The following is a 22,831-nucleotide window of genomic DNA, read 5'->3' on the forward strand; positions in this document are numbered from 1 at the left end:
CGGTGTTCCTTGCTGGTCAGTTTGGCCATGCACTGACACATGGCCGCTAAAATAAAACTGAGGTTTAAAGCGCGCACCGACGAGGTTAAGTACTTACCAGTCCAAACGCTGTAAGTGAGTATTAGAAAGATTGCTGGAACAAATTTATATGTACCAAGGTACTGCTAATAAGCCGGCATATAATCTCTGTCGCCATAACCGCCTAAGTACTAACTTACTTACCTACCTACCTAAGTACCTAGGTGTCCGGGTACGTAGGTAGGCAGGTACTACTTACAGCCTACAGGTAGCCACGCCTTCTAAGTACTAAGGTAAGTAGGTAGGTAGGTATCTACTTACGAAGAGGAGGGTGTTTTCTGACATGGCTCTGACATGCCTTGAAAATGGATTCTCTACTAACATATTCTTTACGCCTGTAGACATGGCCTACCCCTATCAGAGGGGATGTCAAAAAAAGCCAAAAGTATGTTAGATATCCCCTTAACCCTATCGACATACTAAAAAAACTATGTCAGTAGAAATTCCATTCTTTGAGTATGTCAGAAAAACCCCCCTCTCGCGTAGGTTCCTACTAAATCTCTAGGAACCTACCTACCAGGTACTCAGTAGGTGGGCGGTACTCAAGTAGGTAAGGTAGGTAGGAGGTAGATTACCTTTATTAGTCCTCCGTAGGCAAGTACCTACCCAGGTATCGCATCAACGCCATCTGCACGGCAACCAACTAGTAACTCCTAACCTTATCCTCTCCATTAGCCATCACAGAATCTAAATGCATCTAGACCAGCGAAACAACAACCATCACCATCCCCCCTCCCCTCATTGATCTCTGATTGCGCCACGCTAGCGCTGCAGCTACCAGTCCTGGCAGCCTAGGAGAGGTAATTTGAGGTCGAGGTGAATTCTGAGGGTACTTTGAACACCTCTTCCCGCCCATCACCCGTGGGTAGCTCTCTTGCGGGTACAGTCGCAAACAAACCATTAAAACAACTCGTTTCGCCTGGCCAGGTGAAAAAAGAAAAAAAAAAGGCCAACACTCCCCCATTCAAACAGACGGAGAAAACAAATTAAAAGAAGAGTCCTCGCAACCTATTTTCCTGCTACTTCTTTCTCTCCTAAGCCTCGCATCAAGGCAGGGCACATACACCGACTCCCCTCTCTCCGCTAGAGTCCCATCATGACGACGACAGCACCCCCAGGCTCCGATCTTTCGCACGCTTCGCCCTCGCGGGCACCACCATCCCGGTCGTATTCCACCCGCAAAGATCCATCACATCCATCACGTCCCTCGACCGCCGCATCTGTCATCTCCAACTCTGCTTCTGCTGCTTCTACTACTTACCAGCAGACTTCGCGCTCCCACCACCAGCGCCGCCTGTCCTCCTCGCACCGCTCCGGCAACCAGGTTCCGCCGCCGCAACATGACTACGACACGACGCGCATAGCCTCTCACCCCAAGCGCAGTCCCAGCCGCGACATCCCTAAGGGTCCCGACCCCAACCGCCCTCACCGACGCAATAGCTCTCGTTCTAGACATCCTCATCCCAATCACACCCCCGAAATGCCCTCTGCTGCAGCGGCCAATGCCGCGCCGCCGCCGTCGTCCCACGGCCGCTCCGCGCACGCAGGCACCGACGCCCAGCCCTCTCACAGCACCAAACAATCGCGCTCGCGCACCACCATCCCTACTCAGTCTGGAAAATGGATTCTCGGCAAGACCATTGGAGCCGGCAGCATGGGCAAGGTGAAACTTGCCCGTAAAGAAGACGGCAGCGAGCAGGTTGGTCCCTTGCCCCTATTCATCCCCAACTCGCGTGTGCCCATCACCAACCCCACATGATAGCTAACCTTTGCCGTCCCAACCATAGGTCGCCTGCAAAATCATTCCCCGTGGCTCGACCGACGATAATCATCAGAGCCGCGCTGATAAAGAGCGTGCCGACCAGTCCAAAGAAATACGTACCGCCCGCGAAGCTGCCATTGTCACGCTCCTCAACCATCCCCACATCTGTGGCCTGCGCGATGTCGTTCGTACGAACTACCACTGGTACATGCTTTTTGAGTTTGTCAACGGAGGCCAGATGCTCGACTACATCATCTCCCACGGCAAGCTTAAGGAGAAGCAGGCCCGCAAGTTTAGTCGCCAAATCGCCAGTGCCCTCGACTACTGTCACCGCAACAGCATTGTTCACCGCGACTTGAAAATCGAGAACATTCTCATCAGCAAGACCGGCGACATTAAAATTATTGACTTTGGCCTGAGCAATCTCTTTGCCCCTCGTGGCCATTTGAAGACCTTTTGCGGAAGCTTGTACTTTGCCGCCCCCGAACTGTTACAAGCGAGGGCCTACACAGGACCTGAAGTCGACGTATGGAGTTTCGGTATTGTACTCTACGTGCTAGTCTGTGGCAAGGTGCCATTTGATGACCACAGCATGCCCGCTCTCCATGCCAAGATTAAGAAGGGCCTCGTGGACTACCCCAACTGGTTGTCTAGCGGTATGACCACACTCTCCTCCACCTTGTGCTCAACTCATCGCATTTACTAACTAATAATAATACAGAATGCAAACATCTCATGTCTCGTATGCTTGTCACAGACCCAAAGCAGCGCGCAACAATGCAGGAGGTTATGACACACCCTTGGATGACCAAGGGCTACAGCGGACCGCCGGACAATTACCTCCCGATTCGCGAGCCCCTGACGCTGCCTTTGGAGCCTGAAGTTGTGCATGCCATGCAGGGCTTCAACTTTGGCTCGCCAGAGAGCATCAACGCCCAACTTACCAAAATCATCGAGTCAGAAGACTATCAACAAGCAGTCAGGCTGTACTACCGAGAAAGAAAGATTTCTCAACAGACTCCCGAAGTGGAAAAGAAGAAGGGCTTTGGCTTTGATTTCTATAAGCGCCGCAATTCTGGCTCCGCTAGCCGCGACACGTTGACGCACCCCAGCTCCGATGCGCTGCAGCTAGGAAGTGATCCTCTCAACGCCTTCAGTCCCTTGCTATCCGTTTACTATCTTGTACGAGAGAAGCAAGCAAGGGAGCAAGAGAATCTGCTCACCCAAACGCCTGCATCCGCCAAAGAAAGAGAGAAACAGAGAGAGCGAGAGCGCGAGCGCGAGCGCGAGCGCGATAAGGAAAGAGATCGCGACCGCGATGCGCGTGATCGGCCCATTGATGCCATGCCTGAACTTGCGCCTCCCAAGGCGGCACATACTAATGCTGCTGCATTCGAAATGCCCGGCGAGAAGCCAACTGGCGGGCGTACACGACCGCGGGCCAGAACACATGGAGAAGATGATGAGCCCGAAATTACCAAGCAACAGAAACCGCAGGAAAAGCCAGAGCCCACACCGAAGAAGGAAGGCACAGCAGCTGGTATTCTGCGTCGCTTCAGTACGCGCAAGCGTAGAGACCCGCAACGTCACGAGAGAGACCGCTCGCATCCCCCCATGGTCCATATCCATTCTCCTTCCGAGACATCACCCTTGACACCTCGCAAGAGCTTTAGCGTGCGTCGATCGCGCCCTGACCATGATGAGCTGCGTTCCGGAGGAAGCCAGCCGCAACATAAAGAACTCCTCAGCCCACCGCTCTCCTCCGGAGGTAGGTCTAGTAAGTCTGGACTTGGGCGCTCGACCAGTGTCAACTCTGGCGATACGCGCCGACGTGATGTAACAAGGGCAGCCCGTGAGCAAGCCGTCACTAGCGGCAGTGACCAGTCCGTGGAGAACGACAGGAGCGGCCACAAAAGCCACGGTCACTCACAGTCCATGACCATGCGAGCCAAGTCTCTTGGCCACGCCCGCCGTGAGAGCGTTCAGCGGCGTCGACAACGACGAGAGAATGCGATGGAATCCAATGTTCCAGAAGAGACGGACGGCGAAGTCGAGCAGAGTGGACAGTCCACCGAGCGTTTAGCGACTAGTGAATTGGCAAAGCCCGTTTTCTTGAAGGGCTTATTTAGCGTATCGACAACATCAGGCAAATCAGTCCCTGCAATCAGAGCCGATATACGTCGGGTGCTCGATCAGCTGAACGTGGAATACACGGAGATCAAGGGCGGCTTCAGCTGCAGTCACTCGCCAAGCATTGACCTGAACAAGGTGCAAGACCCCCCTAGTACAGCTACTGGTCAATCAAGCGGGCATCGACGACGCTTCAGTTTTGGAGGACTGCGTCGTGGAGATGACAGAGACGACTCTGACAGAGGCCCTCTTACCCCAAGAACTCCCGTGCGTTTGGACAGGGATCGCAGTGACAGGGAGAAGAGTGACAGAGATCGCAGCTACTCCAACTCTGAGACCTCTGTTGACAGTATTCCGCGAAGGAATGGAAGTATAGCGCGACGAGCGCCGGGAGAAACGAGCACCCAGGTGCAGAGCGATCTCGGTGGCAGCATGATTTTGGAATTCGAGATCTTCATTGTCAAGGTGCCGTTACTGTCGCTGCACGGGATTCAGTTCAAACGCATGGAAGGCAACACATGGCAGTTCAAGAACATGGCGGATCAGATCCTTAAGGAACTGAAGCTATAACACGGAAATTTCGGACCCTTTTTTCATTTTGGAATACGATGCGGGATGGATATTTCGATTCGGTCAGCGGTTTTATTATTGTCTGAATTAGTGGGAAGGTTTATTTATGGGCACCCATCCGGTTGCACAGTAGGACGCGGCGGCAGTACGGGAAATATAATTCGCAAAATGCATTTGAGCATACTGGATAGCAGTCATGACGATTACCTGGCTTACCCGCGTAATGGGAGCTGGTATTTTAATACTTTTTTTCTTTTACTCGCCGCCTTCAATCGATTGAGTTGGGGGAAAACTGTGAGCATTGGCATGGCATTGGCATTGTCTTTATTAGGAAATAATTGCTGTTTTCAACTCATGTGCGGCGTGAATGTATTACAGGTGTGTGACGGTGTTGTCGGGAGAACCGCCGGCGGAACTTCCGCTATCTGCAACAGTTGGCAGCCGAGAAAGCACGAGTTGGATTTATCAGGTCAAGGTGTGGCTGTTGTTGCTTTTGTTAGGCATCATCAGTCATGCGCACAAGAAATCTTGTTCCCTGTCACCAAATTTTGGCGGTACGATACACGAGATGGCCCGTGCACACCGCCACAGCTCAAGCGTCTCCAGCCCGATTTCCCGCCCTTGCAAACCCAAAGGCTTCTGCCAGCCCTTTCCGCCTTCATCATCCTCTCCCGAGCCTCGAAGCTGCCCCGACCACTCTTGACGACGCCTCGCGCCAGCAGCCAAAATTTACTACCTTCGCCAGGCGCTCGCCATTGAGCACATATTTCATCCTTCCGATCCATCCAGAGTCTGCGCGTTACACATCTTCTATAACCTACAGCTGGCGGCCATTTTTAGGTCGCAGACACCATTTACGCACACGCAATCACCGCATCCCCGCCTTTTCTGAAGTCGCAAGTCGTGCCGACAGCCTGCGCAGCTTCTCTCCCTCAAATACCTAGCTTTTGTAAAGGAGGGTGCCGTCAACCCGCGAGATACACCCATTCCGATTCCGACTGAGAAATAGCTCAGAATGATGCCATCGGCGCATGTCTACGGACACCATCAGTTCGGACATCAAGCCGAATCGTCCTGGATGCACCAGCAGTCCGGCCATCATCAGCAGCAGCAGCATCCCCAACAGGGCAGCGGCGCGTCAGCAGCTCAGCAACAGGCCCAGCAGCAAGCTCATCAGGCCCAGCACCAGGCTCAGCAACAGGCCCAGCAGCAACACTATGGCCGCCTCGCCTCCAACAACCACGCCAATAGTGGCAACCAGAATGTAGCGCACAATCAGCAGGACAATAGCCACGACCACATCTCTGAAGACAATCGCCGCACCATGGCCTATATAGCCGATCTCTTGCACGAGAACACCCGCGAGGCAGCCCTCCTCGAGCTCAGCAAGAAGCGCGAGCAGGTACCAGAGCTGGCCCTAATTCTGTGGCACTCGTTTGGTGTCATGACATCCCTTTTACAGGAGATCATTTCTGTCTACACGCTGCTCAACCCGTCGCAGCTCACTGCCGCAGCCTCTAACCGAGTCTGCAATGCGCTCGCCCTGTTGCAGTGCGTCGCATCGCATAACGACACGCGCGCCCTCTTCCTCAACGCGCACATTCCCCTGTTTCTCTACCCATTCCTGAACACCACCTCAAAGTCACGGCCATTCGAATACCTTCGTCTCACTAGTCTCGGTGTCATTGGTGCCCTTGTCAAGAACGACTCTACAGACGTCATCAACTTTCTGCTGACAACTGAGATTATTCCTCTGTGCCTCCGAATCATGGAGACTGGCTCCGAGCTTAGCAAGACTGTGGCCATCTTTATCGTCCAGAAGATACTGCTTGATGACAACGGGCTCAACTACATCTGCGCTACTTACGAGAGATTCTACGCCGTCGGTACTGTACTGAGCAACATGGTTGCACAACTCGTCGAATCACAAACTGCGCGCCTGCTCAAGCACGTCGTCCGTTGCTTTCTCCGGTATGCCATCACCATGACTGAAATGTAGCGAATATGAATACTAATATCAACCCGCAGCTTGAGTGATAATGCCAGAGCTCGCGAAGCCCTGCGCCAGTGCCTCCCCGAGCCCCTCCGCGATGCTACCTTTTCGTCTGTTCTACGCGATGACGCGGCTACTAAGCGTTGTCTAGCTCAACTTCTCATTAACCTCTCGGACAATGTCGGTGACCCCAGTAACTCTGGTGTCTCGGGCATGTGATAGGCTTACTGGGCAGAATGCGCATGCGCGCAGTAACAAGACTTTGCGGGCAAGTCTGCCTTGGTTCTGCATCCAAAAGCGACCACAGGCATCGGCAAAAATTGATGTTACCATCTAAGAAATATCATGGAGTTACAGCGGAAATCATGGATTTGAATACGACCATTGCTATACAGCATCACCGATATTGTCACATCTTCCGCAGGCCAGACCCGCTGCTGCGGGCCTGGCGGTCACAAAAGACTTACCTGTCTTATCAGCCCGTTTGCGCAGAAAAGCCTCTCTGCGTTGATACCTAACTAATGTCCTCTGGTTTCTTGCAATCTGGCGCGGTTTCTGTCTTTGGCGTCTTTGGCGTGGCCACTTTGATTTCGGCAGCATAGCATCATTTGAAAGTGAGGCAGATAACGGTCTCGCCTTGGCCGGCGCAAGTTTTGAAGGGTTCTCTTCCCTTTTCAAGAGATGTGTTCTCGAGATCAATGGCAGTCAAAGTCACGAATCTAACCTGCTGCTAGACACATACGACTCTCTTTTTCAATCTGCTTTGAATTGCTTGTTTTCGTTTCTTTGCTTGGTTTTGGTCAAATCGGAGTTTGGGCGTGCTCTTGGACGATGGTTATCCTGGCTGGATGAGGCATGGAGGCTGTGTCTGGCTGACGTCGAGATGGAACATGAAACTCAATGTCACGGGCAGTAGACCGACGTTTTTCACTTGATTTTAAGTCGGAGGAACATACGAAGCGGCAACATGGATATAACCGTTCTCAGCGAAAAGTTAAGGGTCAGGGATGGGTGAGGTGTACTTGTGTACAATATTCTGTATTTATAACTGCATCGGATGGAAGGGAAGCCAACTCTTTTCTTTTCTTTTCGGCGGCATTTGCTCTTTTTTTCATCTTCTTCATCACTTATTTGGGGGACTTACCTTTTGTCGTTGAACGAGATGTAGTAGGCAGTAGCTATCGAAGAATACCTTGGGTTGTCTATTTATTTTATGCTTCTTCCGCCAGTCTTCGTCTCTTTGCTAGCCGTAGCTGGCTCGCTGTGACGATCAATATTCGACATTAATAGATACGACAGTACCAACAAGCGAACAACTTCAAAGCTCACAGAAACAACAAAGATGCATGTAGGGGATCCGCCACAGCTCATGCAACGTAACCATATACGTGTGTCAGGTCTCATCCCTGGAGCGCGAATGATGATAATGCGCTAATGCTTTTTGTCGTCATTCAGTCCTGTTCTTCTGCTCTGACTAGCTTTTCTATAATACTTGACTGGCCCAAGTCTCATCTGTAGTTCCAAGGCTCCATATCTTTTGCTATCTCTGCAAACGCGTGATAGTCTCTTGGCTATTTGTATTCAACGGTGCGATCTGCACTGAGCCGAATGTCACCAGTTGGCAGTCATGGCCGAGTGCTACGTCCCAATGACTTTGGAAGACATATTCAGTTCGTGGTGCCTCGAGCCACAGGACACTTTTGACGAGCGCACGCGCATCTTTCCATGATTGCAGCCCTAGCAAGGCGGAGAGCGAACGAGTCTTTTCCTGCAGTGCCCCGTAGGACAATGTGCCATGAGAAGCTACCAGGCCAATGGCGACGAGCCAGAGCTCGAGCGGGCCGGCGGCCTGCGTGTTGGCGCTGTTGCAGAGCTGCACGACGAGTCGGGCTGCCGTCTTGCATAATATTGCTGCGTGTGTATAGTAGATTGGTCCCTGTAGAATAAGCATGTATAATATTATGCCACAGCGGACGCAGTCTGAGAGGGTTGATGAAGGGGCTTCCGACACTGGGGGGGAGAGAAGTCGGTGAACAACAAAGCAGGTCAAATCATGAAGTCTCAGCGGAGGCAGAGGAACGCTGCCGGTGCGGCGGAAGATGCCATGTATACGTGCAAAAACATTCCGTATCTCGGGCTCTATGTCTGCTTTCGGGAAGACGGTAGGTTCGATGGACCGAGCTAGTGACCACTCCGGGATTGGACTAATGCCATCACCATTACCATCATCGTCTTGCGTGTCAAACTGGGGAGAGCCGCTTATCAGCATCGAAACCCTTCCTCACTGTTAGCTCAGTAGGCTGGTGAAGCATGGACCATAGGGAGCTTGCTTACCAGCTAACCATGCGCGCCGTCAGTGGGCTGGTTTGCATGACTGCTTGGAGGCCACCGCGCATGTTGATGAGTCTTTTGGCACCAGCAACGTGCATCTGTGCTGTTGCTATATTGCCTTTTCCGTACTGCCATGGCCAACTCGGTTAGTTCCTAACTATCCGCGGTACACGAGACATTTGAGAGCGCGTGGCTCGTGCTACTCTCCCTCCACTGCCCTTACCTCTATTGTGGCGAGCGTGATAACAGAGTTGATTGTGGTATCCTGCATAGCCAATGAGACATCTTGCACCTTTCGACGAAGTAGTACGACAGAGTCAGACATGAGCTGCTCCGATGTTTGGAAGCCCTTTCGCCCAAAGAACTCCTCGTCAAGACATGCTGTCTGCAGCGAGACGTGAAAGAGGACCGGGTCTCCCAAAGCGAGTGGCCACCATGATACTAGAAATGGGTTCGACTGTGGATTGAGATCAAGGGGATAGTATTGGAAGGCAATCTTGTGAAGGACTACCACGCAGTGAGTGCGTGTACGAAGCGTGCAAAGGGACACATGGAAGATTACGTACAGCTATGTATGAGGCGTTGGACGTGCTCTTTCCCTAGTCTCACCTGAGGGTATGTCTCGAACGGATCAACAGCTCCGAATCCGGACAGCTGCTGGTGATGCGGGCTAGGGGAGGTAGACAACGGCTCGTTCGCGTACACACATCGTATATTGCGAGCAGCGCAGCGCGAGCAGTGGGGTTTGCGCAAGTCGCAGCGGCTTTTCGCGCGAGCGCAGGCGCTACAGGACCGTCGAAGAGTCTGGCGCATGATGACCCTTGCCTTTATTTCTTTATTTCTTTCTCTCTCTCTCTCTCTCACCGCATGTCGTGAGACGTCGTCCCCCGAATAGTGACAGCGAGTGACATGGAGCGGAAGAGGGCATAGAAGGTTGCCTGATGTCGCAGTGTAAGTTCGCTCCCGGGCCCGCCGAGAAGAAGAGAGCAACCGGCTCTGGTGCGAGCCGTCCCAAAGAGGACTAGACTCCGCCCCGCCATAGTCAACCGGAGACTAGGCTTCTTCTGGCTCTGCTCGTCTACCCAATGTGGCGCACTCGAAGCGCCTGCAATTGGCAGTTCGCCAATCGGAGTTGTGGTTGCTTTCTTATTACCAAGCACACAGCGGCGGATCAAACGCGAATCGATACTGAGCACATGAATGAAATGAACCATTCCCTGTATCTTGAAGTATTGTTTTCTTTCCCTGTAGATGTGGAGTTGCCACAAGCCATGTAGTACTTTTGCTCTATACTGTTGGTGCTGGTCCTTCCGACAGTGCACCAGCATGGTCCCAACTACCTACAGGCCAAGCCCCTTGTGCTCCTTAAAAGGTAGCCATAGGCCGTCTTTTTATAATGTTTTTGTCTCTTGAACCTATTCTAACACAGTCAAACCTTCTTGAAAATGTCTTCGAATGTGACCACCGCTTCTATGCTGCTCTCCGCGGTGGCTCTAAGAGCTCCCAGCCAAGTCTCTTCTACGCTCCTCGCCGCAATCTCCAGCTGGTCTGTCTGGCAATATGTGGTGGTGGCAGTCTTGGGAATTATTACTTACGATCAAGGTGAGATTCGGATGCTTCGGACCCTCAATTTTGTAGCTGACACAACCTGAAGTCACGTACATCAAGCGCAAAGGTACCATCGCCGGTCCAACATTCAAGATTCCTCTTATGGGACCTTTTATCCAAGCCTTGCATCCAAGATTCGATTCCTACCTGGCGCAGTGGGCCAGTGGTCCTCTTAGTTGCGTCTCCGTCTTCCACAAGTATGATTGCCACTGTATCGCGAGATCTGCTCTCGCTCACCACCACCTGTCTGCAGATTCGTTGTCCTCGTTTCCGATCGCGACCTGGCACACAAAGTCTTCAAGTCCCCCAAATATGCCGAGCCATGTATTGTGCCCATCGCAAAGGACCTTCTCGGTCACAAGGCCTGGGTATTTCTACAGGGCAAAGAGCACGCCGAATACCGTCGAGGGTTGACTCCGCTCTTCACCAACAAGGCCATCGCCACGTATCTTCCAGTCCAGCAACAAGTCTTCAACGAGTACTTTGACAAGTTCGTCGCGCAAAGCCTTGAAAATGATGGGAAGCCTTTTCAGTTTATGGGCTGGTTTCGCGAGCTAAACTGTGCACTGTCGTGCCGCACATTTTTTGGCGACTACATTACCAAAGAGGCTGTGAAGAAGATTGCCGACGACTTTTACAAAGTCACCGAGGCCATGGAGCTCGTCAATGTTCCATTCTCCATGTACATACCTTACAGCAAACAGTGGCTGGGTAAGCGCATAGCCGACGAGGTACATTGTGAGTTCACGAAGTGTGCAGCTGCCTGTAAGGCTAGAATGTCGATTGGTGCCACCCCAACTTGCATTGTTGATCAATGGGTGCTTCATATGATGGAATCTGAGCAATATCGTCGGCGGCTTGCCGCTGGCGAAACAAAACTTGAGAAGCCGAGTAATTTGATTCGAGAGTTTACTAATGAGGAGATTTCCGAGACTCTTTTTACTTTTCTCTTCGCTTCTCAGGATGCTTCTAGCAGCTCGACAACTTGGCTTTTCCAAATCCTGGCTCAGAGGCCTGATATTCTCGATCGAGTCCGCGAGGAGAATCTTGCTGCTAGGGGAGGCGACAGGAATAAGCCATATGACTTGCCCATGCTGGAATCGCTGACGTTCACCAACGCGGTTATCAAGGAGGTGCTCCGCCACCGACCGCCAGTCATCTTTGTGCCGTATCTGACAACCAAGAACTTCCCGGTCACTGCGGATTACACCGCGCCGAAAGGCTCCATGATCATTCCCTCTTGCTACCCATCGTTACACGACCCCGAGGCATACCCGGAACCACACATCTTTGATCCCGACCGCTGGATCACTGGTGATGCCGAGAGTAAGACTAAGAACTGGCTTGTCTTTGGTGCTGGCGCCCACGACTGCCTCGCGAGGAGATACGTACCTCTTTACATGGCGGCCCTGATAGGAAAAGCTTCGCTGGAGCTGAACTGGGTGCATCATGCGACAAAAAAATCGGAGGAAATTCGCGTGTTTGCTTGTCTCTTCCCAATGGTAAGTCTTTTTACTTGATGATATTGGGCTAAAAGTGCTGAAAACTCGCTCCAGGACTCGTGCCCTCTCGTCTTTACAAAGCGCTCATAGTCGCCGTCAAAAGCAGAGTGTGAACGCTTTTGAAAGCCGAGCTGAAAATAGCTCAAGAGTTAATATATTACCAACATGCAATATCGGAGTGCATATGCAGCACAGGGAACCGACTCTCGGTCGCACGCAAATGATTTCTCATTCGTATCGTTCACATCTGCTGTGCGGCAGGGCACAAACCTTGGGCTTGACTGCTGCCTAGTGTTAAAGCTTCTCGTTTTAAAATTGAGGTCTGCTGTTCGGGTGAGAATTGTACGGTTTTCTTGGATTTCTTGATTGCTTATTTGTGCAGACTTTGTTATTATTCATCACTATTGTTATGACCGCTAATATCATTCAACCCCAATATATGCATATTTGGAGACTTTTGAGGAGCTAGTCTAACTTTCAGCAAGCTTGATATATTTGTGCTGATAACACATATTCGTATTTGCTGCACTGGCTGTACACAAGAGACTCCTTGTTCTTGTAGAAATATTTTGTCCTGCCTAGGACTACTGTGGCTTTGAAATTGCTACAGCACCACCGCAGCTGGGAAGAGGCGTACTACGCCACGGTGCACGGAGCACGCAAACTACCTACCCTACCTAGGTAGGTAGGTACCTAGCGGGGCACCCACCTGGATAGATACCTCCTTACTAAGGTATCATGCTACCTAAGTATAAGTAGTACCTACTTACCTTAGTACTTGCTCAGTAGAACCTAAGTAGGCAGGTACCTACAGAGGTAGATAGACCGCCAACCGCTTAATCGATAGCACTGACCGAAGCAAGTGAGCTCCTGATGCAAGCTAGTGTCCCGAGCTTCCCTCTCCCTCCTTTGTAATTTGATACCTTACTGCGTCACCATGCAGCGAACCATCGTTTAGCTTCCTCGCCCGATTTCCTGCGCCCTGGATTCATGTTTCCGCGGCCACAATGGATTTTAAGCGCAGGGATGCGATTCTCGCCGGCATCGTAGCCTTTATCGCCTGGGGCTATGTCGTAAGCTGGTTCAGCGCGCTCCGCTGGGCAGCCTATGCCTTTAGCGGTGGCCTTCTCGTCGGGCTCGTGGCACTCCTCGGCGCTCTTCTTCTCTTTGCGCGCAGTCCAGCCAACCGTCGACCACGCCCACGGGCCGTTCTGTTTCTGAGCCCGCAGCGTTGGCGCGATGAGGTCGCCGCGTTGCGGAAGCGCCAGGCGTACGAGCACCCTCCGCTGGGCCTGCCTTCACAGCGCGTGGCCATGGCCGTCGATCACCTGCTGAATCTCGTCCTTCGCGACTTTGTGAGGGTTTGGTACGACAATATTAGCCCGAATCCCGAGTTTCCCAACGAGATCGACCGTACCGTTCGTATGGCCATAATTCGCTTGCTTGACTGTCTCCGCGAGAAGGACCTGGTCGAGCTCATAATAAGTAGGGTAGTGCCGATCCTGACAGCGCATTTCCGAGATTTCTATGAAGCGGAGCGATCTATTCGAGGCAAAAAGTTAAATAAGACGGTCACCGAGTCTGACGAGCTGGATCTTGCTATCGCTGCCAAGTATAACGATGGAAAGCTTCACCCCGCGGCTTCTCTGTCTTTTCCCGACACAAAGATGATCCAACAGGACTATCTAAGAGGTCTCATAGCTCGGATTCTGCCGAAACTGATGCCTCGACATATGCTGTCCAGCCGGGCCGTCTCCATCATTGTCAAAGAAATAGTCAGCTGTGCTGTTCTTTCGCCTGTTCTGCAACTTCTTTCGGAGCCAGATACTTGGAATCAGATCATGGAGAACATGGGTCGTTCGATGCTGCAGGATCGATCAACAGTTCGTAAGCTGAGAGCTGCTCTTGACCAGCACGCCTCCCCAGCACCCCGAAGTATGAAAGCCTCCACAGCCCCACGAATATCGCCAGGCGACAGCGAGCGCAAATTTGAAAAATTTATTCGGGCTATTCGGAAGGTAAACAACTTGTCAGATGCTCGGCGCTTCAGAAACGAGGTCGCTAGCCAACTTAAACGAGACTCGGTTGAGGAGTATCCGGATCAGGTATACCTGCGCCGACTAGAGATGGGTAAAAGGCTGTTGGACCAGCGAGTCACTCATCTAGCAGCTGGAGGCGAGAGAAATGGCCACGTTTCTGCTCCAAATGCTTCACGAATAGTCAAGTCTGCTTCGGCGTCTCGACTTGAGAATGCTGGGCTGGTAGAGCTTCTGCGAGATTCTGCCGGGCTTTCCTATTTTATGGAGTTTATGGACCGTCAAAAGATGATGAACCTGGTGCAGTTCTGGCTAGTGGTGGACGGAATCCGAAATCCTCTTGAAGATGACGGACACGATAATGAAGCATTGCCTTCCAATCTGCCGATGTGGACCGACTCGGACCGACTGGATGTTCGCCAGATTCAACAAGCATACTTGTCTAAGCCAGAACTGAATGTTCCCGAGTCATCGCAGACCAATGTCAGAGAATTCTTACAGTCCGGCAAGCACGCTACACCAGCACAATACTCCAAGGCCCGCAGATCGATATTGCAAGTTCAAAGCATGGCTTTGGAGACAATGAAGAACCAGTATTTTCAAGCGTTCAAAAAATCAGACCTGTACTACAAGTGTCTAGCGTCGCAAGAAACGGCGACCATTACACAGCCATCAAATATGGCTTTAACTACATCCGATGTAGGCATACCACACCAGTCGAACGGACGCTCCCGCGGCAGAACACCAAAGCCGAAATCACTGGCGCGTCTCAACCCAACGCGAAGAGCCGGGTCATCAACAGACCTTGCAACTAATTACGATGAGGGCGATGCTGTAGACCCGTTGGCCGCTACCAGAACATCGTTGGATGAGGATGCCGGCAATCCATTATTTGACGACGACGAAACTGAGCCCGACAATATGGTCGACTCTTACCCTAACATTGAACAAGAAGACCCTCACAACAGACCCGATACGCAGGCAGTTCAGGCAGTTGAGAAGGTTCTAAATAATATTATGGAGAACGACCGTCCCCAGACAGCTGCGGATCTACGAGCGTCACTTTTTACGAATGATGATAACCTAGGTGGAAGTAGCTCCGGTGGTCTTTTTGGAGACGATGAGGACTCACAGCGAAGGTCCGTTGATGCTGCTCGGCCGAATGCTGGCAGAGAAGAAAAGCCAAGCCTATCATCACTGGGTCTAGTGAGCGCGGCTTCGCGGATTGGGGTCTTTGTAGACGACGATCTATTTGCAGACGAAGACAAGCATTTATCGGATGAAAGAGAGGATGTAATCGACGACGACAATATTGAAGACGAGGATGAAGTTTTTGCTGCTGCGCCTGGTGACCTTGGTCTTGCGGAGGCTATCACGGTACTGACCAATGACATTGATCGCCTGGCAGCACAGGAAGCCATCGTAGACTCTTTGACGAGAAAAGCAGAATTAACAAACAACACTGCTGAGCTGCGGATCTTGTCAAAGTCGAAAGCCAGTCTACACAGAGAAATCAGACGAAAAGAGCTTCAGCGTCAACAGTACGTGGTGCAAGAGAGTGACAACAGTCTTTATGGGCGATCGACTGTCAAGATTAAATCCATCAGAGTTGGCCGTGAAGAAGATGGAAGGGAATTTGCACTGTATGTGATTGAAGTGCAGCGGGATGCGGGAGAGCAGATGCCCGCAGCGTCATGGGTCGTCGCGCGACGATACAGCGAGTTTCACGATCTCCATCAAAAGCTGCGCTCAAGGTACCCTTCTGTGCGGAACCTTGATTTTCCCGGCAGGAGAGTAGTGATGAAGTTTCAAAGCGAATTCTTGCGCAAGAGACGGGTTGCGCTGGAAAAGTACCTACAGGAGCTCCTTCTGTTGCCAGATGTCTGCCGAAGCCGCGATTTACGCGCCTTTTTGTCCGAGAGCGCCATTACGCAAGGCGAAGACCTGCTTGACAGAGACGATAGAAAAGACATTGTGAGTCGGCTTTACGATTCCGTTACAGATGGCATGGAGGATATCCTTGGCAATATACCAGTATTGGATCAGATTTCAGTAGCTGGGCAAAATTTGATTGCGGCAGCAACGAGCCAGCTGAATTCTGGATCACTGCACACCAGCGAAGACTCTTTCCCGGCTGCGGAAGCAGAAGCAGAGCTTAACGCTTTCGAGAGCAAGGAGCTGGAACCCTTTATCAAGCCCATCTGCGACATCTTTTTGGAAGTGTTCGAGCTCAACCGTGGTAATAACTGGCTACGAGGCAGAGCAGTGGTCGTTGTGCTTCAGCAGCTGCTTGGAGGCACCGTTGAACGCAAGGTCCGCGACACGTTTAAGATGCTTGTGCAGGAGGAGCCTCTTCTACGCTATATCGCGCTGCTTCGGGACAACATGTGGCCGAATGGACAGCTAGTACGAGACAAGAAGCCTCGAAGTGCGACGGAGAAGAGGAGGACACGAACAGAGGCGAGCTTAATGCTGGCGACGTTGCTGCCCGACCTGGCAGGCAGCGTAGTCGGGCGCGTCAATGCGCAGGCAGCAAGCCGACGCTTATTTGCTACATTTAACAACTCGAGACTGAAGTAAGTACAAGCGATACCGAGGTTACCGAAGGAGGTTGGCTAATAGCATCCTTTTACAGTGCACATTTGGCATTTACAGTGTTGGACGAGATGATTGCGATATTGTTTGATGATGATGTATGATCAGCAGCGAAACGAGGTACTTGGCGAATGAGGCAATCGTATGCGAGGCACGGTTAGATCGCTCGAGGGATGGTGGATCGCAGTTTGAAAGTCGGCGAGCGCAAGGCGAAGCGAACGCAGATATACCCACTGGAGTTGGCCAACTTAGAAATCGGAAAGAAGGAGAATAGAGAGTATAATAAAGATATGAGATGACAGCACTGCGTTGTGAAAGGAATACTGTGATAGATGTGCAGGAATCGACGTGTCGTGCAGTAAAAATGATAAAACGGGAGTGTGGCGGCGAGTTGTGTGGCGTGTCATGTCACCGCCCTTGGGGCTGAAATGAGTTGGCAATAATAAGTCCAGCGGCTCCTCGGCTCGCCCTGGTTGGAACCTCTCCAGGCTCTCCTGAGGCGAGCAAGGTATCCGTACTTAATAAGTACTGTTTACTTATGTGGCGCATGATACCTTGCTGTTATGCGCAGAGCACCAAATGGAAGGTAAGTATCCGTACCTACCTACTTACCTATAGATTCCGGCCTTGGCCTCTCAGAACCGATTAACGGCGGCTGCAGACAGATTACGTCAGTTGCTTATGAGGTTAGTACTTACCCAGGGCCAAGTCAACCTAAGCATGTCGAGCGGCCAAGATGGGATTCCCTCTGGGGTGCAACATTCTTAGCGGCTGTATTGGTGGTCCGCTTCACCACCGGCCCGCTGTAGCCCGCTGTAAGGAGTACATTAGCACCTAGCGGAAATATACAAACGCCTCGTTTTTATGTCCGTATCTGTCCCCTGAATGTCTTTCCAGGTATCCCTTTTGGTCGAGGAAAGATTAAGAGGAAAAATGAAGCGAGAGAAACGAAAGATTCATGAGACAAGGTATCTCAGTGGCAGCTAATTTGACACGGGTCGTCCAGATGAGTCCTGTGTACCTACCTAGGTACCTAGGTGGGCAGCGTCCAGGTGGTTGGGTTGCAGCGCATCCCGTGTGGGCATTCCGGGGCAAGACAGGAGAGACAGGGAGAGTTGCTCAGCTGGTGCGAAAATAACGGCCCAGCCAACTGGCGAAATAGCTGCCGCAGATGAAGAGTGGGCTTGTTTCCTCCTCGTTCTGCACCTCCTGCTTCGCACCTGGGATTGGTTTGCCGCATCTGTCTTTTCTGCCTTGTCCTCGTGCCGTCGTGCGCGTGCAGCACTCCTGTCCTGCATCTCTCTGTGCCCCCCCCCGAAAACAACCACCCGGCCAGCGCAACCCCAGGCGGCCCAAGGACGCACCACCTCCTCCCACACCACCGCCTCCTCCTCTTCTTCTCCTCACCTGGATTTGCAACCAGTCCACACCTACAGGACGTAGCAAAAAGCTCCCTCCCCCCCTTTTGCCGCGCGCGTTCCGGACACATATCACATCTGGACAAGGCCTTTCTTCTTTTATTTTTATCTGCTTGTGAACCTCTCGGATTGTTGCAGCCACCCACTCCCCTCCCTTCTGGTCTCGTCTCCTCCAAACCGGACAACGAACTGGGCTGCTCGCAACACCGCATCACCCGCCGCCGCCGCCGTTGCCGCAAGAGTCTCGCCAACAGCTGCCCATCATGTCTAACGAGGTTTCCAACACCCGGCTTTATCTGGGGAACCTCCCTCCAAATGGTCCATCTCTCTCTCCACCGTTCGGCTTCTGAACTCTTCACATCTTGCCTGCGGACCCCATCTACTGACACGAGCCACTCCGCTGCAGCTACCAAGGCCGATATTGAGGCGCACTTTGCCACGCACGGCACCGGAGAAATCACAGAGGTCAAGCTCATGCACGGCTTCGGCTTCATCGAATACAAGGATCCCATGGATGCTCGAGACGTCGTTCCTGGTTAGTGGCGCCTGCTTTCAACCCAACCGAGAGAACAAGAATATGCGACTGCTGGAGAGGAAGCGCGTCCCTCGTAGAAAATGTTTGCGACACGAACTCAGCTAACCTTGGATATTTCTCTTGCGCTATTTGGCCAGCCTTTCGTACGTGGACATCCTTTGCACATACTTCCACCCACGCCCGGGAGCTGCCCAATACTAACAGTCAATCAGACGGATCTGACTTTAAAGGAACTCGACTCACCGTTCAATTTGCGCGTGGTCCTCGTCCCCGTGAACCGCCCGGATACGGGGGCGGTGGCCACCACGAGCGAGCGCCTCCCCGGCCCCGAAGAACCATACACCGAATGACTATTACCGGACTTCCCAACGAAACCAGCTGGCAGGTCTGTCTTCCATCTCTTTCCGCTCGTCCCCACGCCTGCCCTAGGATCTCCAGGATGTGCACTCCCTGACTCTACGTCGAGAGAAGTTGGTTCGTGAATCTGCGCTGGCCGGAACACTGCATCATCTAGGACAACGCTCCCTCGCCTCCCCTGGGACTGCCGGGCTTCACTGATGGCATATCCGCCGCCTTGGATGCGATACCCTGGCTCCTGCTTGGTCGCACATCAACATCGGATCGAGTGTTGCACTGCCGCGTCTGAGCGTGTTTAAATTCGTTGTTCCGTCACCTGACCGGGCGCTTACATGGACTCTGGATATAGGACCTCAAGGACTTCGCGCGCCAGGCGGGCCCCGATGTTGTATACTCGGAAACTGCACGTGACTCTGGCAGAGGGTAAGACTCGAGAGAGCTTAGACATGCACAGGTTTCCTCGCTGACATGACTAGCTTCGTTGAATATGAGAATGCGGGCGATCTGCGCACCGCTGTAGAGAAGCTGGATGGATGCGAGTTTAAGGGAAAAGTGGTGCAGTGCATCGTCGATGTAAGCTACCAGCCATCGCTCACAGAAACAGGAAGCTCACAGTCGTATAGACTCAGACTGAAGTGCCTGTCTCCCGACAGCGCGGACGCTCGCGCTCCCCCGGACGTCGCCCGTATAACATGCCGCCGTTCGACGAATACGATCGTCGTGGACCACCTCCACGTGGCTACCCTCCCCGCCGTGAGGAGCCGCCGTACGGATACAGGGAACGCAGCCCTCGTCGCGACTATTACGAGGACAGAGCCGGTTACCACTCGCCTCCGCGACGCCCGATGGACGACTATCCTCCGCCCCCGGGACCGCGAGGTCACTACGACGAGCCGTACCGCCGCGACTACCCGCCGCCGCCGCCGCCAGGCCCGTACGGCGGCCGCCCGTACGACCGCCCCCCGCCCCCAAGAGACTTCCCACCTCGTGAAGGCCCGCCACAGTACCCCAGAGAAGGGGGCTACGGCCGAGACTATGACCGTGGTGGACGCTACTGGTAAATGCTCTTTTCTTGTGTCATGGCCCACTTCTTGTGTCGTGTCTCGGATCAAGTTGTTGTCTTGTTATGGTGGTCGTGTTTCTGGTTGGCTTTTTACCATTGGAACCGTCCTTGACCAAGAGTGTACTAGATGACTCGCGCGGCGCGGTGCCGTGACGAGTCAACACCGGCAAACAGAACGAGCAACGAACAATGCGACGCGGGTGAGTATTTAGGCGCAAAGGTGGTGTATATGGGGATGCGCCTTGTAAAAAAACGACAATGACCACTTTGAACTTCGAATTGGCGAACCTACCAGAGGTGCCCAACACAGACCCAGGCAGCCCAAGAATGATTGATGTATGCTACGCCTTGATTTCCAGCGTTTCTTCCATCATGTTTTACTCTACTTAACGATTCAAGGGTACAAAATTGAAGAACAGTTGGACATGACTGCTTGATACGTGGAGCTCATTTTTCATTTTTTTGTTAGTATTTTCCTAGGTGGCTAAATTGAAAAAAAGAATTGTGTGTGCCATGAGAACTTTGCAACGCAAAAGTAGGCAGTTGGCAGTGTGAGCATGTTCAAGCTGGCCTCGATGTGGCGTACCAAGGCTCTTGAATAGATGTGCCGAGGCCGATAAGATTGCATGACAGGTGAGCTGGCTAGACGGTTGCCTGATTTTACGAGACATTGCAGCCTTGAATGGAAAGATGTTGGTACACGTTGCGGCCGAAGATATCGTAACACGACTCTTTCGCGAGTCTAGTAGAATGCCGTGACAAATTGGCAGATTTAGGCTGTCTTGCGCCACTGGTTGTAGATACCGATTAAACTGGAAGTGGTACCGGCGAGACCGACAAGGCCATCGTCGAAGGCGACCCAGCCAAGGGCCGAGACGGGGTTGGTCAAGTCGCAAACATCGGAGAGGAGCTGGAGCTGGCTAGCGGCTCTCTCACTGTTGAAGCTGGTTAGCATCCATCCAGATGACAACCTCTACTTTTGTAGTCGTGTTGATCAAGAAGTAGAAGATTAAGACAAAAAGAGACCCCCCAAAAAAGACAACTTACATCTTGATGCGCTTGCTCTCAATGACGCCCTCGCCGTCCTTGCGGTCGATCTGGGCCTCGCGCTGGCGCAGGCGGTAGAGGGTGTAGGTCTGGGCGGCGATGCTGAAGATGATGCCAACGGCCCAGGCACGCGAGGCGTTGGTCGTGAGCGTCTTGACGTTGGGGTTCTTGCGGATGCCGAGGACGTCGGGCAGGGCGAGAGCGTCGAACGTCAGGTACGAGGCGTAGCCGAGCTGGCGACCAACGGCGGCGTACTGGAGGAAGGGGTCCATGCCCTTGGCGTCGGCGGCGGCGGCGGCGGCCTTGAGGTGCTCGATGTTCTTGCCGAAGCGGAGGACCTTGCGGACTGTGCCAAACTGCTTCTTGATGGCGTTCCAGGGCGCCATCTGGTCCGGGCTGCCGTTGGTGCGGAGCAGGTACCACGAGTAGAAGCGCGCAAAGTACTGCAGCAGGCGCAGAAGCTTGTCCTTGCCGACAGTGGTGGCGGCGAAGCGCAGGTAGTGCGCCACGGAAGGGTGGTAGACGAGAGCGTCGGCGACCATGGTGACGGTGTTTTGAAGTGTGTGTGTGTGTGTGTCAAGACAAGAGTTGGTCGAGGACTGAACGTAGTGCGACCTCGGATAACGCTGATGAGGGAGAAGCTTGGCTCTCCGGTAGGTGCGCGGCGGACGGGTTCAGGTCAAGTTGCGCAACTGCTGGGATATCAGAGAGGAGAATAAGATGGAAAATGAACAATGAGGTGGATTTTTAATGGTGTGTATGAAGCCGGGGATGCTGGAGAGAGAGAGAGTGAGTTCCCTTTTGAGTGAAATCGCCGTGCCGGAGAGAATGAGGTGATGACGGGCGGAAACGCGCGCACATGCCGAGGTCCACACCCCACAAAAATATCCGAGAGGAAAGGCAGAGCCCAAGTTAGCAAACAGGAAATGATGCAGCGGCCGTAAGCCCATGGGGAGGGTTTACTAAGAAGCGGCGTTATAGGCTGAAAGAGAAAAGGGCAGGAAAAAAAAAAGAGGGCTCGGCGGTGCATGTCCCATGAATTTCATGCAATTTGTAAATCATGCTTAATTTTACTGATTTTCTGGAATCTCGCGCCTCCTTCGTTCTGTTGTAAAAATGCACATGTTGCAAGGCAGCACTGCACGTAGCAAAATCAGCTGCTGCATGCCACCACATAGCCGACACGCGAAAGTCCAGGCGGCCGTGTCTGGGGTATACTTCCTGGTCCGGTAGCCGGAGCCCGGGCAGGCCAAGTACCCAGTAAACAGACTGATGAGTCCGGCAGAGAGCCCAACAGCACGTGAGAGCGCCCCCAGCTTTACTGAGGAGAGGGGGGCGCGCGATATTGACAGGGAAGGGGAACAGATGCGACCAAGGGATACAGATTTGCGGATTTTTTTTTTGCATGGCGATAATTTCGATAAAAAACAAAAAAAGGCAGTTACACGTGCTTGGGGCTTTTGCTAGAAGAAATTGGTCGGCTCTTTATTCCCCTCCTTCATTTTCATGTGCAGACGGTCAAGTGCGAACGCAGGTGCCGCCTGTAGAGTAAACAGCTTTTAAAGCTTTTAGCTACGGTCGGGCGAGAGCAGGCTTGATGTCTGCGTTATCGGTTCGGGTTCAGCTCAATTAATTGGCCAAAGCATCTCGATATCTCGAAATGGTTGACTGGCGCCTAAAGACATACAGTTTCAAGTACCAGGCGAATGAAAATGCCCAGCGTAGGGACAGCATAGGGACGGCGCAGGGCAGCACATCTGCTCTGCCGGATGTTCCCGCGCGACTGGCTGGGTATTCTTATGTCTT

At 52.6% G+C, this 22,831-nt stretch overlaps 7 protein-coding genes across 7 annotated transcripts; 5 read left to right on the forward strand and 2 right to left on the reverse strand.

The window, feature by feature from the left end:
• Positions 1-1,174: 1,174 nt before the first annotated feature.
• Positions 1,175-4,540, forward strand: V2A60_009994 (MARK/PAR-1 family serine/threonine-protein kinase; the record flags this gene model as incomplete). Its single annotated transcript, XM_083261255.1, has 3 exons — positions 1,175-1,777; positions 1,866-2,496; positions 2,562-4,540. The coding sequence occupies 3 exons, from the start codon at positions 1,175-1,177 to the stop codon at positions 4,538-4,540; spliced, it is 3,213 nt and encodes a 1,070-aa protein (XP_083117381.1).
• A 1,015-nt stretch (positions 4,541-5,555) lies between these two features.
• V2A60_009995 (cell differentiation family, Rcd1-like-domain-containing protein) lies at positions 5,556-6,752 on the forward strand (the record flags this gene model as incomplete). The annotated part of the gene is made up of 2 exons (XM_083261256.1): positions 5,556-6,511; positions 6,569-6,752. 2 exons carry the CDS (start codon positions 5,556-5,558, stop codon positions 6,750-6,752), a joined length of 1,140 nt encoding a protein of 379 aa, XP_083117382.1.
• A 1,321-nt stretch (positions 6,753-8,073) lies between these two features.
• Positions 8,074-9,677, reverse strand: V2A60_009996 (Zn(II)2Cys6 transcription factor; the record flags this gene model as incomplete). The annotated part of the gene is made up of 4 exons (XM_083261257.1): positions 8,074-8,809; positions 8,868-8,992; positions 9,088-9,371; positions 9,431-9,677. 4 exons carry the CDS (start codon positions 9,675-9,677, stop codon positions 8,074-8,076), a joined length of 1,392 nt encoding a protein of 463 aa, XP_083117383.1.
• Positions 9,678-10,309: 632 nt separating this feature from the next.
• Positions 10,310-12,064, forward strand: V2A60_009997 (cytochrome P450; the record flags this gene model as incomplete). The annotated part of the gene is made up of 4 exons (XM_083261258.1): positions 10,310-10,466; positions 10,519-10,669; positions 10,726-11,974; positions 12,029-12,064. 4 exons carry the CDS (start codon positions 10,310-10,312, stop codon positions 12,062-12,064), a joined length of 1,593 nt encoding a protein of 530 aa, XP_083117384.1.
• A 917-nt stretch (positions 12,065-12,981) lies between these two features.
• Positions 12,982-16,709, forward strand: V2A60_009998 (putative methyltransferase-domain-containing protein; the record flags this gene model as incomplete). The annotated part of the gene is made up of 2 exons (XM_083261259.1): positions 12,982-16,586; positions 16,646-16,709. 2 exons carry the CDS (start codon positions 12,982-12,984, stop codon positions 16,707-16,709), a joined length of 3,669 nt encoding a protein of 1,222 aa, XP_083117385.1.
• A 1,577-nt stretch (positions 16,710-18,286) lies between these two features.
• On the forward strand, positions 18,287-19,976 carry V2A60_009999 (splicing factor SR family protein; the record flags this gene model as incomplete). The annotated part of the gene is made up of 6 exons (XM_083261260.1): positions 18,287-18,341; positions 18,430-18,558; positions 18,771-18,943; positions 19,265-19,338; positions 19,392-19,488; positions 19,539-19,976. 6 exons carry the CDS (start codon positions 18,287-18,289, stop codon positions 19,974-19,976), a joined length of 966 nt encoding a protein of 321 aa, XP_083117386.1.
• A 774-nt stretch (positions 19,977-20,750) lies between these two features.
• Positions 20,751-21,567, reverse strand: V2A60_010000 (peroxisomal biogenesis factor 11; the record flags this gene model as incomplete). The annotated part of the gene is made up of 2 exons (XM_083261261.1): positions 20,751-20,913; positions 21,026-21,567. The coding sequence occupies 2 exons, from the start codon at positions 21,565-21,567 to the stop codon at positions 20,751-20,753; spliced, it is 705 nt and encodes a 234-aa protein (XP_083117387.1).
• Positions 21,568-22,831: the final 1,264 nt, after the last annotated feature.

Source organism: Cordyceps javanica, chromosome 7 (assembly GCF_051103115.1).
Source record: "Cordyceps javanica chromosome 7, complete sequence".
Lineage (NCBI taxonomy): Eukaryota > Fungi > Ascomycota > Sordariomycetes > Hypocreales > Cordycipitaceae > Cordyceps > Cordyceps javanica.